At 37.2% G+C, this 19,425-nt stretch overlaps 1 protein-coding gene across 1 annotated transcript in view; it reads left to right on the plus strand.

The window, feature by feature from the left end:
• DPH5 (diphthamide biosynthesis 5) overlaps positions 1-19,111 on the plus strand; it is a 20,134-nt gene extending 1,023 nt beyond the window's left edge. Inside the window, exons 2-7 of the mRNA XM_085308270.1 lie at positions 2,047-2,171; positions 5,417-5,525; positions 14,324-14,444; positions 16,681-16,720; positions 17,771-17,874; positions 18,858-19,111. Of these exons, the coding sequence (XP_085164396.1) occupies positions 2,047-2,171; positions 5,417-5,525; positions 14,324-14,444; positions 16,681-16,720; positions 17,771-17,874; positions 18,858-19,084 (726 nt within the window). The 3' untranslated portion in view covers positions 19,085-19,111. The remainder of the gene's footprint in view (positions 1-2,046; positions 2,172-5,416; positions 5,526-14,323; positions 14,445-16,680; positions 16,721-17,770; positions 17,875-18,857) is intronic.
• Positions 19,112-19,425: the final 314 nt, after the last annotated feature.

Here is a 19,425-nt window from a genome sequence, read left to right on the forward strand (position 1 = left end):
TTTTTTTTGCAGTGTGGATACACATGTTGTGTTTTTGTTTAACTTGGTACACTGAAGCAACCTGAATTGGAATGAATCTGTTCACGACAATTTTTGTTGTTGAATAGCTAGAAAGTTGGCAGAGTGATTCTTTGAATGCATCTACTTTGCAAGACCTGCATTTTCAATCAAAAAAAAATAATAATAATAGAAGATTCCTAGCAGCTGAAAGTAAAACATTGAATAAGAGGAAATTACTGAACATTTTTGGCTTTTTCTTTAAAATCAAATCTCAAAATTCAAATGACATGACTTAGTTTATCTTTGTTTTCCTATCTAAACATATATTCAAAGCTATTCAATGTTGACCATCTAAATTAGCCCTCAATTTGGTGAAAGAACTGTTTGCATCTAGTGACCTCCTAGTGAGTCAACATTTTTAGCTTGGATCAGAAGAGTGCTTTTGATAAACTCTAATGTGCCTTGGTTTGCATTGTGGAGCAGTCTGAGAGCAGGCAAATGGATTCTGTTGGGTAAAATAGCTGAAAGATGTGCTCTGGCAATGCACTCCAGCTTCTAAAGAGCATCCGTTCATGGTACTGGACTAGAGTCAGTCTGGTCCTGTAGTTAACGCACCAAAATGTATGTAGCATTATTTATTACTGGATTCTTAACACCAGCTGGTCTGCTTCTGTTGTTCTGCGCTACTTGTTAACGTCCATGTAGTGTAAGAAATTTAAGAAAAAACAAGTGGAGTGTCAAACTGAATTTTGGGTCTCTTAATAATAACATGGACTTCAGCAGTACTCCCGGATTGTTGTCAGCCATTCTGAATCATAGGTATCAGATTTGCTTATATAACATATGTGATACCCTTTCTATAGAATTTGAACAATTTGCAGTTTGTTTCACAGGGAGAATAATATCCTTATCTTACAGAGACAGTGAAACTTAACCAAAATAAATGAGAAGGTCACTTTTAGAAAATGGAACCAAACCCAATATCTGAGGCCTTATGCCTAGCTTTCGGATATACTTCTTTAATGGAAGCCCCATTTCTCTTCTGTACAAATATGGTGATTCTCCTGTCAATTCACTGTTCTTTGTAGGCAAAGATGAATTTACTGCTGAAATCAAAGGGAAAGTCAGAGGAAAACCTTTTTGGACCATAATTGACTTGCCAGTTTTAACAGCATGTAGGTATTTGTATTAGTATGCAAATGTGCTGAATACTGTCAGAACAAAACCACTGTTTTTAGTCTATGCCCTGGAAAAAACTTTTTACTTCATCATGTAAACAGCATGTGAAATGTATGGTGAAACTTTACTTACAGAGATGCTTGAGATAATCAGTAAGCGTATTTCTGGAACTAAGTGAAGTTTTACTACATATCTGAAGCTGTAATCTGCAAATATGTTTAAAACATGCAAAGAGACCTAATGATTACTCAGCTGCTGAAGGGAAGTGCTTGAAGGACAGTCAAATGTATTTACTTGCATACATGGTACAGTATTTCTTATGGAGAACTGAAGGCAAAGGCTTAATATGAACTTCTCCCTTAGATGTGGTTAGTTACAAGGTACTAAAGAAAAATAAAAACTGGAAAACAAGGTTATAGTAATAGCTGGTGTCTTGTTTGTATCTGGTTTGATGTTAGTAATATAATTAGCCTAAGCAGTTAGGCTTTGATCTGTRACTGGGGATGACTTCCATTGAGATGACTGGCTAAATTACTACACCTAATGGCCAGGCAGAGACCTTCAACCTGTAAGTGTAACCAGGCTGCTTGTGGAGCAGCTCCTGAACTGATACAGATGGCGTAAAGAAAATAAAATTGGTGTAATAATGATTGGCAGTAATTTTYGTCAACTAAAGAGCTGCCTAATGGGAGGTTCAGGTGTTCTTGCAGGGGGAGGTAGAGTTTTCTAACACATGGGTCAAAGAGCTGACGATAATAATTGAGCTAGCTCTTCCAGCATATGTTGTCTGTGTTCCTGAACTGGAGCACAGACGGAAACAATCCCAAATGTCTTATTTTGCTGTTTCTTATTAATTTCACTTTCTAGGAAGAGTTTTATGGAAAAGAATTGATTGTGGCTGATCGAGAAACAGTGGAACAAGAAGCAGACAGTATTTTAAAAGAAGCTGATGCTTTTGATGTTGCTTTTCTTGTGGTCGGTGATCCCTTTGGGTAAGATGAGGCAACATTTTAATTATTACTCTAGCTTGATCACCTTCTTAAAGTAGAATGGGACTATCTTCCATAACTGTAGTTCTTTGTGAGGAAGGAATAGYTGATTTGTAGAACATTTCTATATCATACAAAATATATGTACAGTTTTCTACACTTCATCTTGTTTTGGAGTTTTCTCACCCAGACATCCCTTACAGATGGGAATGTGGAGCTCAGAGATATATAAATCTCTTCTTCAGAAGTGATTTATTAGCATTTCATTCTCCATGTTGGCCTTCAAAGAGAATATTTTGTTCCAGGTTTTGTTTGCTAACAAAAAATTCTAGGCTCTGGCATAATAAAGAACAGCAATATGTTTTGAGAGTATATTCTTTTAGTTGAGGTTTGTATTTATAAACTATGGCTTTTATTCTGTTGTTTTAGAATGAATGCTGATTGTTCATTGTCCAGTGCCTTGATCTATGCTAGTCTTTAAAGTCACTTAGGTCATTATAAATGTCTTAACTTGGTTTATTAAACCTTTTGTTTCCATTTTGTATTTGTGCTGGAAGGTGATTCCTCTCCTTCCCCCCTTCCTATCACCAGAAGGATCTCTTTCTGTCTTCTCAGTCAGGCATCATCAATCTGTAATGTCAAGCCATACAGAAGAGCTTTTGGTCTCCAGCTAGTGAATCAAGATTTATACCACAGTGTTAAGGGGCACAAGAAAAAAAACAAATCACTGAGTATCCTGTTTATGGGAGAAAAAAATACGGAGAGTTTATAAATAGAGGAGCAGTGTGCACATCTCAAAAGTGAATAATTTATGTAAATATAGGACAAGGGGTATTGTGAAGAGAATCTTATATTAAACCAGTACTTAGAGGCAGATGATGCTATATTTCAGAAATATTAATTATACTTTCAATGCATGTTAATGTTAAAATTAGGATTCATGTAGAGCCATGTTACCTGTACCCTTGTATTATGGACCAAGGACTGATGTAAGTAAACACACCAGGCTAAACAACACAAAGGAAAAACCCTTCACTTTTTGAAATACTATCACTTCTTGTAAGCAGCATCTTCATCTGCCTCCCACACCAATAGTTTCAGTGACCAAATGCTTCTGTTCTGATAACTATATCATACTTCATTGTAGAAAACTACCTTTTTTAGAATGAGTTGATATTATCTAAATGTGTATGTTCTTAGCCATTAGCATTGCAGCTAGAACTGCTCCTATGCCTGTGTAGAGCCCTGTGGATTTAGGGATTCATGAAATTACTAAGAAAGAGAACTGAAAGCTTCTGTTCTAGGAGAAGCTGCAAGGAAGGTGGACAAAAACTGTGTGACTGCTGCTGATCCTAGTATTTCAAATATTTGCATGCAAGAAAAGTATTTGGCTGAATCTTTCAAAGATCTCAGCTGTGTGCAGCTAATGTTTAAGGTGAAAAAACTAGCTATGCTTATGGTGTAGTTCCTCTCACTGTTGTTCACTGCAAATGTTTCATCTAGAGACAAAACAACCGTAAATGTGCTAGCAGAAGCCTAATAATTTTGATATCATGCCAGAAAGGCCTCTTTCATCTAGTGTGTGCTAATATTCATGTTATTACTACCCACAAAACTTCTTGAACGCTACATCAGTGACAGAAAATATTAGCATAGCCTGGAGTGCAGAGGGGTAATTCTATCAGGCCCTTTGCTGGTATTAGCTGAGGGCTTTTCTGCTTTTAGCTATAGTCATTATGGACAGATCTATTGGGGAAAAATACTGTCTGGAGCAAGTTTCAGTGAATAAAACCAGCTGATGCCTTGGTCAGCTTTAACATAACCACAAAATCCTCCAGTCCCCCTTGTCCTGTGTATGTGAAGCGAATAATTTAAGGCATTAAAACTAGCCCTCATCTCTCTCAGAGCAAGCATTCTTAAACGAACCTTTGCATATGGAAGTCAGGAGCATATTTTATTTACTAATGGGAGTACTGTTAGGTAACCTTACTGTGTACTACTAGATCTGGGAATCTATTTTTATCAAGTCTCTGATTTTTTCAAAATCAGATTCCTTTGTCTAGTTTCCCCAATGAGACTTTACTATCTGAAGCACCCAATTGGCTGAATAGTGCTAGTCAGACATGTAAGGTGGAAATTATCAGACCAAAGATCAAGGGAATCTTGTATGGGAGCTGAACCTGGCCAGGGGGAAGGCAGTCTTTCTATTTAATTATTCTGATCAACATATGCTGTTTCTTTCTCTACTTCTTCCTTTGTTATGGCCAGCACAGGGTGTGATACAGCTTGGGGAAAAGGACATGACTAAAGTTGCTGTTCAGATTTGATAAATTCAGGCAAGGGTGGGTGCATTTCCATTTTTTTTCATATGGAAAAATGTAGTTCCTAACATGTACATACTGTTTGCAAGCAAGATAAACATTTAAAAATCATTGCAGTTCAAAGATAGACTACCCTRGATCTATCTTTACTTACCATCTTAAAAGGACTCTAACCCTGATCTTGTTAACTGCAAGTCCAGTGATTCTTGCTGCAGTCATGGCAAGGTGTTTGAGTATTAKATACCTGGAGCCAAATTGAGCTTATTTATAAACTTAACTAGGATTATTTGTAATTACTTTTGATTAAGCTTGTTCTCTCAACAAATCTAGGCATTATTATTTGGAGTAATTTTGGCTTAAATATTTTAAGAGTTGATTTACTTTAAGGATGACTTCTGCAAGTATTGTGCACAGCTCGCCTCAATCCGTTCAAAGTTCTGCTTATTTGAGAGTGTTGCTTTTCTAGCATTTGCTGGAGAAGGCCTAGCTGTGCAGTGCTTAATGAAATACTGGAATTTTGCTGAAGTCTATGCCAAGTAGAGCTGATGTTTACAATTCAACAGGTGTCCAACAGACACCTTCAGAAGATAAAGGACAAATGGGACTTTCCTTTTCAAATATTTGCCAAAGTTATTTAAAAGTAACAATTGTACTAATGTTGCAGTTTTAATAACACCAGAAAGCTGCAAAGAACAGTAGCATAGTGAGACTACCTGTATTTTCAGCTGGGGAAGATGAAGTATGTGGGCTTTACTGCAGTTTTTACTTTCTCATAACAGTAAGCGAAGTTATTGTTGCCTTTTTGATACCTCTGCATTCCCTTATTTGTGAATGATTTGATTTTTAGTTTCAAAGCGAACTACAGTGCTAGTAACATACGTTCAGTGTATATTTTCAATCTTTAACCCCCTTCCCTTCTTACTGCAGGGCCACAACACACAGTGATTTAGTACTACGTGCAGTAAAACTGGGAATTCCGTACAGGGTTATTCATAATGCTTCAATAATGAATGCAGTGGGCTGCTGTGGTTTACAGGTAACTTTATTTGTATATATGCTGTTCCTCAACTGCTAAACTTAAAATTTTTGAGCTTCCCTACTGATGCAGTAGGGCATGTTGTAATCTAAAGCTTGAAGATCTGTAGCAATTGTCCATTTCTGTTGTCAGAATTTGTTAACACTTCCTTTTCAGCATACTACACGTCAGCAAAACCAGTACAAGTCCCTTTTTATGAGTGCATGTGCATAACGCTTCTCTATCCTCTAAACTACACCCCACGAGACTTTAAGTTGTTTTACAGATAAAGCTTTGTCCATGTTAGCGTCCTTCTACTACTGATGGTCACCTGATAAGTTTATTCTGAAATTAGGTTGYTATCCTGTTGAGAAATATGCTGGTCTTGTAATAAAAGGAATACATGCACAGGCCTGTGTATCTGTCCAGCATGGATCACAGCTAGTTCCAGAATTCTGTACATGATACATTCTTTCTCTTTTGAGTTGGCCGGTCTTCGCTTTCTGCCTGTTTGCTGAARTATAAGGGGTTTGCTCTAGCCAACAACTGAAAGAACAAGCAATGGTTTCTGTGCTTCTTGCGTAGCTAAAGCAGCAAAGATCTGGTGTCCAAGAAGAAAATCCTTGACTACTTCCTTTTACATGTATACAGCTCACTTGCTTATTTTCCTGCCTGAACAATGTATTAATGTGTGTGGCATCACTAATCACATGTAGATTAGTTGCATCTTCCTCCTCTTGTTCTTATCAGTTCCTTTAGCAGAGGGTATGTTTTTACTTTACCATCACCTGTGCTGCAGGGAGCCTGCCCTCTCACCATTCAAAATTGTTCCCTCTGTATAGGAACCCTTTTTTAAAACAAACAACAAAAAAGCTTGAGATTTGCCAAGAGTGTAAGCAAGGCACAGGAATGTAAAGTGCTATAGCCAGTACTTGAGGGTCTGAACAATGTGCTATCATTGTTGCAGGAGGAAACATTCCTTCCTAACTTAACAGAAGAATACTATCTTTTATTTCAACAAGCAAGTGATGCCTTCAAACATACACTGACAAACTCCAGTATGTTATTTCAATGCTACCCAGCAACAGAATCTGTTGCAATAGGATGAATATCATCTCTAGGTTGATTACACCTGGATGACATGATTTAGAAATGAGAGAGCTCTGTCTGATCAGGCAGTTCAGCAGCAGTGCATTGACACCTGTTGTACTAGTACACAGAATGCTAGTACAAAAGGGAATGCAACACTGGATTGTCGCAATCTTTATAGTTCTTCCTGTGAGCACTTTCTTAGTGACACCTGCTTATTGCTATAAGACTTGGGCAAAATTATCTTTTTAGGAAGGAAATAGACTCCTTGGTGTTTGAACTGTATGTGTACAGCAGACAGGTGGTAGCTGTCGCATGATTGCACTTACGCGGGTGGGTAACAGCAAAGTTAAGGCTGGGACTCACCCTTTCCCCTTTTGGCTTTATGGTGCTAAGTTTGCCTCTGCTGTCAGACTGTTGACAAGTGGTTTCTCCTACCCATCACCTTTTACTGTTCTTTCTCTTCTGCCAATTAGGAAAGAAGATGAAAGGCTCCTATTCCCAAAGCTTACAGCTGACACAGTTTTCTTAAAGCTTGCTCTGCCCTGCAACTATGGTTAGGCAAAGGAAGGAGTGTAAGGCTTCTAGGCTGGCCAAAAAAAAAAAAAGAGCAAAAAACTAAGTGGGAGTATGTTACCAAAAGTGTATATACATTTTTCATGTATGTACAGTTTTGGAGATTAGCTAGTATTTCCCTACCACATGCTGAGGGGAACAGACCATGAAGGAAATGTGATGTTATTCACTCTGGCAATAGTCTCCCTTTCTGCCGTGGCTTGGGAGGGGCTGCCTTCTCATAAGACAACATTCCCATTGTAAAAATCATTTTGGGAAATTGTGATCACATTGTGTTACTGACCTATAACCAGCCATATGATTAACTCTTAATTGTGCCTTATGAGTGTAAACAGCAAGTGAAGCCATCACGCTAAGAAGCAGCCTATGATTTAATTAAGAGTTATGGTGGATGTTTAACTTCTCTGAACAGTCTTCATCTCTATATGGTATGTGGCTGTCTCCTGCCATCAGTTGGGTTTTGGAGTTAGTGTTTCAAATAGCAAAGTTGCTGTCAAGTATAGCAGGGATTCCTCTTTTGCTTCACCGCAGAAAAGGCTTAACTTTTTTTTCTTGTTTTAATCAGATTATGATACAAAACCTCTTTCTTTCTTACTAGAGAAAAACAGGAAACACCTTTATAGGTTGTTCTGAAAGCCATGTGCGTAGTGAGCTGTAGCTGCTGATTAGACCCTCTGTGAAATGCAGCTACTGCCCAGTATGCCCACAAAAGAGCATGTCTTTTGTCATCATCAACATCTGCAATGTTTCTGTGCAGCTAGCAAAGTCCTGGTAGTTGTACAGTTTTCTTGCAATGTAGAGTAAGTCAGGAGAGTAAGCTTTCTGATTCCATRTGTCACAAATAATGTGCAGCAGTTTAGTTTTAAAAACTAAACTTTTTGAACTTCTGGGAAATTCTTTCTCTGCCAGATGATACAATGAGTTGCAACTATTGAAAGCTGAGTATAACTTAGTAAAGTACTAGACTGAGGATGAGGCTCTATGACCTACTATTGCTATCCCCTTTACACTGTTCTTGCTATGTATTGCCGTGTCAGATTTTTATTCTATTTTATTCCTTCAAGAACAAATGAAAACAGAACAGGTGGGAAAAAACAAAAGGCAAATTGCTTGCCTGTGATTACCCCTTAGTATATTCTCTGTAGATTTACCTCTCTTGTCTGGAATCTGACATTGAAGTAGGTTGATCACTGACTTGTTAGTCAAGAACAAATGCTGAAGAAGTCAGTCATGAGGTTTGGTATCTATCTATGCTGCTGGGGAAATCAAGTGTGGGGGGAAAAATCCCCAAGGAAAGACCAAAGTTCTCACAAAGCATTTCTAATAGGTGATAACTAGTGGTACATTCCAGCTTTCATCATTAGCAGCAGGGCTGTAGTTGTCTAGGTTTGCAGAACTTGGTATTTTGAAAAGTTACCTCTGTTCTACCACTGCTGAGCTACCCTAAGAGCAAGACGTGGCCTTAGTTCTCTTCATCAGAGTATCATTCAGCATTGCAAGTTAAAGATGGAGGCAAGAGTCTAGTCTTACATGCTTTGCATCATGCTGACCTGTGATGCATGTGAAAGGATGATGCTGAAATTGAAATGGCTTGAGATAGTGTTACTATGAAAAAGATGATTGAGAACTGAAGTGCAAAGCTGGAGACAAGCCATGGAGGTGGAGACAAAGGGCTGAGATAGGGAGTTAGAAAGAAAGAGATATGAAAGATCCACAGAGGAAGAGGAAAGAGAAAAGAAAGATGAAATAGGATTTTCTGAAGAGAGATTCTTGAGAACACCTAGAATAGAATATAGTGAGCAGATTTAAGCTTCAGCAAACATATCTAATTAGTTAATTCTGCTAGTTAGCTAAAATTCTGTGTATATTGTTTGTATTACCCTAATGTACAAATCCCTCCTCAGCTTGAGAGCAGATTCTTTTCCTGCTTAACCAAACATAATGAATGGTCTGATCTGTTTCAAAGTTTTTTTTAGGGGTATATTCCTAAATTGTCTTCAGCAACCATTTTTCATTTTGTGCTCCAGATCTACTAGGAAAGGTCTTTATGGAAAGGAAAAGTCAAACCTCTTTCCCTTGTATGATGAACACTTGTACATCTCATATGCTTTCAGTTCCCATTCTTAGACCTGGTTCCATTTATCTCTTTGTTTAATAAACATGACTAGATCTAAAGAAGGAGCTGCTTGTTTCTGGGACAATAGTGTTACTAGCTTTAAGTGTGTAAGTGACTGTATGTTGATAAGGTAGCTAGCAAAAAACATGTCATGGCTAAGACTTGCCTTTCTTTTGATACATACCCACTTTCCACCTGAATAGTCTCAGAACAAACATCTGCCTGTTCCCTCTTTTCTTTCAGTGACTCATGTCGCTGATTTTCTTTTCTTTTTTTTTCTTAGCAGTTCAGTTAATTCTTGTAACATAATTACAATTACAAAGTAATTTTGCCTTTTAACTACTGGCTGATCCCTTGTACCTGAAACACAAAAGCAGCTCTTCTGTCATACTTACCACGTTATCTTTGAGTCTTTAATAGTTTAAGCTTTTTGTGTCAAGTACAGAAGTATTACTTATAGATAAGGAAGCTGAGGGTTGCTATCATTACTTGCCGTGCTCAAACAGAAAACCTATAGTAATTGCAGGAATAGAACCATAATAATTATAATCATATTTTCTGTCACTAACTGGTGTTCTTGCTGACTGTTTCCAGGCCTTTTAAAATTCGGTGTTTGTTTCTCAAACCAATTAAATGTTAAATCAATACTAGTTACACTATTTTATTACTCACATTTGATGTGCATCTTAATTTCATTTTTTACCAAGATATATGGCCCAGAAACACCTGTTTTATCAGAATAGATTCAAGACTATTTAGATATCTTTGTTTCATCTTATTAACCCAAATGAGAGTGGGAAAGAATCATTGTCTAGTATTGCTGGGAARAGTCTGAGGAGGTTACTAAAGACAAGGCAATGTTACTTTTTGAGGGTAAATCCTGTCTGGTTCAAGTCTGCTTCACGGAATAAGTTTGAGTCTTTTGATAGTTGAATTTGTTCTGCTTCAGGAGTGGCTATTTCCAAAGTCCTGATACAGGGGGCAGCCAAAATAAATAAAAATAATAATAGAAAAGTGTTCTTCGCTTCACCTGCTTTTATGTCATTTGTCTCATCTGCGTTCTGAGGACTGCAGTCATGATGGAGTGGGCTATCCTCAGCCAGATATCCTTTTTTTTTTTTTCCACAGTTGCTTTCTCTCTGGCACCTACTAAGGGATGTTGGAGGTTCATGAGACAGCTGAGCCAGTCTGCTGGCTTGCAGTACCAAAAGGAGTTCCAGCCCTGTCTGTGTGAAATGCAGAAACATCCATTTCATGTGAAAGTTCTCATCTTATGCATTCAAAGCCTGTGGTACTAGACAATATGGCATAAAAGGCTAAGTTTAAATTTAGGATTATTTTATGTGACCAATAATGACTGAAAATGAAGCTTGACTGATTCCTGCTACCTCTTTGTTGTTGATCCTTCTATTTCCCAAGTTGTCATCTGGCAAAATATATAGTAAATAGAACAGCAGAGACTCTTTAATATGAAGTAGATAATGGTGTGGAAGGGTGTAAACTGGTTATGGAAGATAAGGTGACAAAAACCTGATTTGTTAGATTGAGGATGAACATTGCATAGCATGACATAATGACAAGACTCCCTATTACTTTCTTCTCCTGGAATGTTCCTACTTCTGAAATTGTTCAGAGATTTTAGGGCAGGAGTTAGGTTCTTAACTGAAAAAATGCAGAGTCACCATTGCAGCTGATATAGCAATAATTCTGGGAAAGATGCTGTAAAAATAAATGTCTGCATTTTGAAATGTTTACTTCTTGGTTTCTCTGCAGCTGTTGCCCTATTGCCCTTTAATACTATCTTGCATTTTCTCTCCTGCTTGCTTTAGTACTTTTTAGAGGGGATGGAGGAATCTTCCTTTTTTAATTTCCCTATTTAGTTTCAACTCCTTCCTCCTTTTCATGCTCTGTATTCTTGTGATTGGCCACAACAGTATTTTAAGTGAGCTTCTGGTGATCTGGACAGCTTCAGGTTTCTAATGTCATTCAGATAGGCCATTAATGAAGTTGCTCTGTAGTTCTTTTGAAATTTCACTTTCATGCAGGCTTTCTGAGCTGAGGTCATGATACAGCACTTTTTCTCTCCTACTTTATTTTGGCCTCACAATTAGCTACCAATATTGTATGAACAACAAGTTTACGTAAACTTATATAAACAACAAGTAAAGCAAGAAATATTAATAGAAGAGTTAAAAATACTAACTGAGAGCAGACAGCCACCTCAGAACCAAAGGTTGTCAGATATTCTGTCATATTATCTGTGTGAATAAAAMAGATCGTTACAGCTTCTAAGCTCGTGAAGGTGGGAGCTGAAGAACTCAGCTTTGTGCAGTATTCTGTAAGGGCGGGAGGAATAGGAGTTCCACAGAATTTCATAGACTATTGGTATACCAGTAGGTTTCCAAAGTAGTATTTTCCACTCTTACTTCCCTTAAAGTAAAAAATGYGCATGCATTAATGCTAGGAAATCTGTTCTTCATTGTTTAGTTAGTACAAAAGTGTAAGTTGCAAAGTCATTTGTGAGRTTAATAAAATACTCCCTGTTTCATTCTGTTGGTGTAGAAGCTACTTCCATGCTGTCTAACTGCTGAGAAACCAAGCTGTATAATTTTTTTGAAACTAACTATGGTTTTCTCATGATGGCTATACTACTTGAAGACGTTCTAAAGTTGCTTCTACTGAACAAACAAGCTCTTTCTGACAAAAATGCTCTATTCTTTCTTTTCGACATTCAAACTTTAATGCAAAATCTAGTGCTGATGGTAAATAAATTCAGTGAATCCAACCATGGTAGTGCTTGCACAAGAAGGATAACTTGCTTAACTTGTTGGCAAAGATCTTGGAAGAATCTCTGTACTGATGTATGGAAAGAACATCTGAGAGAAATAATAAGATCAGAACAGGTAGTAAGCTGGATAACCGACTTGTTTTTTTTATGATGTGACAGAGTGGCTTAAAAGATCTGATTACTTGTAACATTGTTATAGGATAGTAACATTCTGCCCATTTCTGCACACCTCTTTCTTTGCCCTAAGGCATAGGTAGAAGTTTCTCTCCTTCAGGGTATCAAGATGCTGAAGGAACTGTGGTAAAATCTGAGGCCACCTTCTGTACTGAAGGAGGGCTACTTCTTTTTGGGAAGTGGCTGCAATGGCTTTCAGATGTCAGTCAGGCCATTTTAGCAGGTGTTTGAGCACTGAAAGTATGCTACTGCCTCACCAATGAGATTAAAAGTTGACTTCTTCACAGATGCTCCAACAGTGGAGGAAAGAAAGGGAAACTCCTCGTTCTAATAGTTTTTCTTCAATTTGCCTACAAAATGGAAAGAGCTCTAACTTGTCAAATGAAAGATAGGCAAAACAGAGCTTGTTTTTTCTAGAACCATAGCCTTTAAATAGTTAAAAAGTTACATCAGGAGCACTTGTTGGTTCAACCTATTTTTAGGTTACTGGGAAGAACCTTTAGGTTGTGAAATGTATGCTGTGTGTTCTTGTCCTTGTGCTAGAATGAAATAGTTAAAAGAGGAAATGTTTTCAGTAATGTTCCAGGACACTTTGAATAAATGTTGTTCCTGTTAGCATGAATGATTAAAATTTGAGCTCTCGATCCCTTGAAAACAAATGTGTTTCTGCTTTGATTCAAATTGTTTGCCCTCTGTCTTCTCTGTTCTGCTCTGCCAGCGTAAAGAAGCTAAAACCGCAATCTAATGCCACAATAAGATATGTAGAGGAATCCCCAGATGGCACAGAGCTGTCAGAGTTACTTCTAGGCATGGTCCTTTCCCTCTCCTAACACTGCCTCCTGTAGCAGGCTTGGAAAAGCAATTCTTCCTTCCACGTTTACAGTGACAGTGGGGAGGTCAGTTTATATAATCGTTGTTTCCCTGCCATCCTGTCATTGTCAGCCAGTGAGGAACCACATAGCTGCAGAACAGGCAGAAAAAGATGTTGTAGCTAGAGTATCTCCATGCTTTACCAATCTCTGACAGAACAGGTAGACTCAAGCAGACAGAATGTTGGCAAGATACAAAATCTATYTTCGTTGGCCTCATTCCAGAGCTGTATTAGCCTGAATTGATGTGCATTTCTACTTTTCAAGTCAGTTACCAAAGCTTCCAAGCTAAATTCTGCTTTTGCTTCCATCTTTCAGTTTTGCATCACTGGAAATGWTTGGCATGTCTGTTACTTCAGATGTCTTCACAAAGATTATAGACTTACGGTAATAAATAGTGTCAAGACTGAGGCTGAAGGCAGTGATTTTTTTTATTATATGTGCATAAGAAAAATTTCACCTCTCTGCTACATGCACAATCTGTCCCTGTCTTCAGATCTTTAGATCGAATGCCTATTTAGAGGCATCTGTGACTTCTTTTGCATGGTACAGCTTTCACTGCATCTGTTCTAGTACAAGTCATAGCATAGCAGTAGAATTAAAGCTTAGAAAAATATTGCAAGAATTACAGTAGTATTAGAAGTTGGCTATCTTTTACCAAAGTAAGAATTAGTAATAATTTTGATTCTAACCTTGCAACATTTTGCCTCTATAAGGGCTTCAGCATAAAGTCACAAAGTACAGAAGGTAGATTGAAAGTTAATATACAATGGAAGGAGGATTGCAGGGACAGATGAAAACTTTACAGGTAGTTCATTAGTCATCTGYAAGATGCTTTACTGTTCAGTAAGGACATAACTTTGCATCTCCTCTATTATCAAGAAGAGAAAAATAGTTCACTAATTACTGATTTGGGTGTAAGAAGAGAAAGCAAATGCACTGGAACTAACCAGGAGATATAGAGAACTGCAGGGCAGTTTTTAAAAGGAAGCACTGTTCTTTTAAAGCAATGTTTTTTGAAGTGTTTATGAAAAGAGCAAACAAGCTTCTCATAGAAGAATGCTTGCTGCAGTATAAAACCTCTTTCTTAACTCATCTCAGGACTTTTCAATGTTGCCAGCTGTTCAATATTTTTATACCATGTTTTGTGTTCTCTTCCACTTTTTTTATTGTATGTGTATGTTACTGGATTTGTTTTGTTTTGCAGTTGTACAATTTTGGAGAAACAGTTTCTATAGTTTTCTGGACAGATGCATGGAAGCCAGAAAGCTTTTTTGACAAGATCAAGAAGAACAGGCAGAATGGAATGCACACACTGTGCTTACTTGGTAAGCAGCAGCTATCCCTGTTCCTTAGCTACCATCTTGCACAGTGTCCAGACCCAGCAGTGATAGGTGTAAGATGAAGTGTGTGAGATYAAACAAATGTTCTAAGCTAATATATCTGTGAAAATACTGTAAAAATTAAAGCTTTAGTGTATGTGTACTCAGAATCAGTTCAGGCATTGTTCATGCTACAGTGGCCAGGACTCATTCCTCCTCAGAAAATCTGTAAGAAATTGTGCTGCCACAGAAGTCAAACAGGACCAGGAGGCCTGTTTGCTATAACAACCAGTATAATTTTAAGCTAGATCTAGCTCAGGGTCCAAATGACATTGCAGGAACTAGCAGCTACACTTTATTGACTTAATTAGTGTAAATCTTAGCACATTTGACCTTTTGAATTGCTAAATCATACCTTTAACCAAGCTTCTGTTTTGCAAGGTGATATTTTATTTCCTAAATTATCTCATCTAACAATGTTTTGGCAAAAAGTGATTGTCTGTAGAGAAGCTTGCGTACTGTTAAAAAAAAAAAAAAAAAATTCTTCTTGATCATGGATCCAGAACAGAAAAGTGATTGTAGCTGACCACTGTCCTCAGGCTCTTCCATGTATTTGTCTGATCTTTATCTTTCCTGCCCAAGAATCCTAGCCTTCTCAAGAAGCCACCTTCTGAGTAAGTCTACCTGACTGGGTAGCTTCTTAAAGGTTATAGAATTGCCTGAGTATACACTATAAGGCACTTGCTTATTTGTATATAGATTTAGATATCTTTTCTGTATGTCTTTCAGACATAGCTGGGATCTGTCAATGCTTGATACATTAAGATTTGAAGTTAAAAACAAATTCTGTGGTAACTGGAGGAATCCTGATCAGGAAACAATTTAAATGTGTAAGCATCATTGCACATCAAACTTTCCGATGACTGGAGATTTGGTTGTTTTCAAACTTTGCTAAAAAGAAGCATTTTGATAATTTGTTTTAAAGAAGGATGACTTCAGGAATGTCTCAAACAAAGATTATTACAAGGACTATCTGTTAAAACTAAGAACAAAGTATCCTTTGGATTCTTTTGATAATGACTTCTACATTTTCTCTTCTTATATTTAATTTTTTTATACAGCAGGAAAAGTAAAMATTTTTGAAACAATAAAATTGAATGAAAAACCTCTTTATTCAGGGACGTTTGTCATACTATCATATAAAAATCTAATTGTAACTCATAGCTGAAAACTATCAGTTTCAAAAATAATTGATTCCTTAATACTAGTTGGTTATTCTGATGTATGTATGTGTTGTTTATTCAACTGATTATCCAATTTGATTATCTGGTAAGCAAATGTGATGTGAAAAAAATGCTGATACATTTCTGATTTCAAAGCAACTTCATTGACATATAAGCAATTTGGTAGGCTGTGCACAAGTAATCTTGCAACTTCGCATATTCTTTCAGAAAATCTTTCAGAATCATGTTGGTTTAGGAGTTGATCTCATCATCTAAGTGATACTCTTCTTAAGTTTGAAAATGTGTCTAGCTTTCACTTTGATAATACTTTTCAGGCATTTGAATACAGATTATTATAATATGATTGTCTGTTAGCATATTTAGGGAGGCTGATGCATACTAATATCATTTGATTTGTCTCTCAGACTGTGGTCTAGTAGTTTTGTAAAATTGCAGATATGCAGATTCTTACCTGACACTCCTCCCCCCCCCCCCCCCCCCCCGTCCCAATCCTCTTTTTCCCATAACAGAAGATTGTTCTATATTTTGATTGGGACAGGAAGGAAGTGCTAATGAAAGTGAGGTTCCTCCATGGTAGTGATGTAATCACTGTCGATCAGTCATGCTGATTTACTCTGTGACCACAAAGTATTTGTAAGTTAGGAATATCCCAATATCCTTGTGTGGTTAAACCTCCTAGCATTTAGCAATCCTATCCAATGATAAATATGCCTGTCAGTTCTATACTTTATTTATACTATTATATTTATACTATATTTTTTATTGCTCCAAAATCTGAAAATTACACATGCATAAAATCAAAGTATTTTATTATTAATGTATTAAGTAAGATGGAATGGATTAAACTTTGGCTGTAATTCATATTCATTTTCCTGTAACAGCTAAAATATTCCTATGAAGTTTACAGAATCTAAGTAAACTAGGCTTTATCTAGACAGAAAAGTCCAACTGGAAAGTTTGTAGGGATTCTGTTTTAATATTACTGTTTTATTCTACAGACATTAAAGTGAAGGAGCAGTCTCTGGAAAATCTAATGAAGTAAGTCAGTCATCATTTTAAAAATATATAGAAGCACACAGCATGTTCTTTGCCTATAGTCTAGTACTGAATTCACCTGCCTTGTCCTCATGTACTTCTCAGGGGGCAAAGTCTTTTGTTCCTAAGTGGAACTTTTCTGTTGATTACAGTAGGACCTGGCTTTATGTACAGTAACTGAATGAAGCTTGCAGCAGCAGCAAATCTTTGTTTTAATTGTTCCTATGAAAAGGATTAGGTCAGAGTGAGGTGAACCTTCTGCTTGGCAGGTAAAGTTTTGCTTTCCTACCATCCTGTCTTGTGTAGCACTGTATCCCATCCTGAAAAAGATTAATAGCTGAAACAGTGTCCTGAATTAGTTCTTCCTTACACTGGCTAGAAACAATGTGAAGTGCTGAATACACACGCTTTTTAACACGAGAACTTTATCCATATTGTCTGTTTAACTAAGCTCATTTAACTGCATCTGGAAAAAGCTCTTGCCACATCTTAATCATCCCCTTGAAATCTGTATGTTTTGACAATGCAGAATATAAATACTTATTTACTTACTTACAGACATGCTGTAACTTGGGTTTACGTTAACATCGAGGTTTGTTTTGTTTTGGAGCTCCAAAATAAATTTTGATTGAGTCAATCTACAGTTGGCAAAATAACTAAGAAGCATTTCATACAAAAATATATTTCTAGTCTATAATCATCTGTGTACAAGGCACTGGATTGGAAAACACTGATTGGTCCTTGAATTTAGGTCTAATGCATCTTTCAGGAGCAATTGTACAAAACCTGCATATTGCTTCCAACAGCTGAATTTGCTTTTAAGACTTAAGTGATCTGCCAGATGGAAACCCTGCTGTTTCACACGTGTGCTAAGAGCACAATAGACTACTTTCTTCCTAAAAAAAAAAAATCACTCTTGTTCAAAAGGCCTAGCTTAAAATCCTGGCCGCCCTCAAGTTCGATTTGCTGGTCCAAAGGTTTAATGTGAAACAGACTGTTAGGGATAGTGGAATGGGTTATATGTTAAATTACTCTAATTCTCTTTCCCTGCAGAGGAAGGAAGATATATGAACCACCACGCTACATGAGTGTGAACCAAGCTGCAGAACAGCTTCTTACCATTATTAGAAATAGGAGGCTCCAAGGAGAAGACCCAGGTAGTATTCAGTGTTTCTGTCTGCTGCTCCCCTTCTCTGTTCCCCCTTATTGATGAGCCTCAGAACTCTCCTCCTTTCCTCCTACTCTGAGCATTCTCTTGATCTGCAGTACAATTAGGCTTCTTTAAATCCTAATCAGGAGATGGGTTTGGCAGAGTTCAAGCATCCTGTAGGTCAATCAACATGGATGAATGGGCATTAGGGGCTCCTGGAGATTTAGTCAGTCTCAGTTTGGTAATCCTGTATTGTTTCTGTCCATCTTAAGCTTGAGCTCTTTGATCCACTGTAGCTGTGAGATGGTGAAGGATCCTGAGCATTTTAGATCAGTTAGGCTTAAAAAAAAAAATCTCCCCCGTATTTTATTTAGGCTGGTCATGCTCTGCTCTACATGAATACCAGCATGAATTTAGATTAACTCTTAAGATGCAGGGCTGTGATTTTGACCTTCAAWTCAAACACCAGTCAAGAACAGACTTCAGAAGATCTTTTTTAAGAATGGGGTGAAATCTATTTTTCATTTGTCCATAGCAGTTATGAAGATGACTCACTTGTCACAGATGAATTTCTGTTAAGTATTTTCCCATCTATTCTCCTTCTCTTAAAAGTTTATTCCTGATACTGTGTTAAGATGAAAAAAGGAAACAATCCTTCTATTTTATCTTATGTGTAAATGATCAGAAGCAGCAGTCTTTTCTAAGTGAATATAATTCCAGAATGAATTTCATATTCCACTTCTGGTACTTTTCCATTCATACTTATAAACATCCTTAAAATACAACTATTTTCTTATGAAAACATGCTTCTACTCTCTAGGCTGTTCTGACTTAATATTTGGAGACTTAACGAGATTTGTGCTAATGCTTAAGCACTTCATTTTTTTTGTGATGTGGCTGTGACTCAATCAAGTGGTTTTTTGTGACAGTTTGAATATGGTCCTTGAAAAAGTTTTAGAAGGATCACTTTTTTACTCTTTTTTCTTATAGAAATTACTGAAAACACCATTTGCGTTGGCCTCGCACGCGTGGGTGCTCCAGATCAGAAAATCGCTTCAGGCACACTACATCAGATGTCCACTGTGGAATTAGGTGGTCCACTACATTCCATGATTGTAACAGGCTCTATGCATCCCCTGGAATTAGAAATGCTTAAGCTTTTTTCTGTCGATAGCTGTTCTAACTCTGAAAATAATGCATTTAAAAGGACCATTTAAATAAAAATTGAACATTTTAGATTTTTGTTCCATCTTAAGAGCTTGCTTAAATGCACTTAGATTGTACGCTGCTACAAAAGGCAACTTTGTAGGAACACGACCTTCTTTTATCAGAGGCTACAAAATGCAAGATGCACCTGCTTGTATTAGCCTGTGACATCTACAGACTTCTCCAAAAGCCTTTAAACCACAGGATCTCTCTGTCTGGTTCAGTACATTTACATTCACATTAGCATCAAGTTGATGTCTGGGGTAAGAAAATGCAAGGACAGAATTTTAAGAAGAGGTGTAGCAGATGCCTCTCCAGTATCCCTTTTGCTATAATATATTAATCTAGCCTA

Source organism: Rhea americana, unplaced genomic scaffold, assembly GCF_003343005.1.
Source record: "Rhea americana isolate MKP2758 unplaced genomic scaffold, rheAme1 scaffold_272, whole genome shotgun sequence".
NCBI classification, from domain to species: Eukaryota; Metazoa; Chordata; class Aves; order Rheiformes; family Rheidae; genus Rhea; species Rhea americana.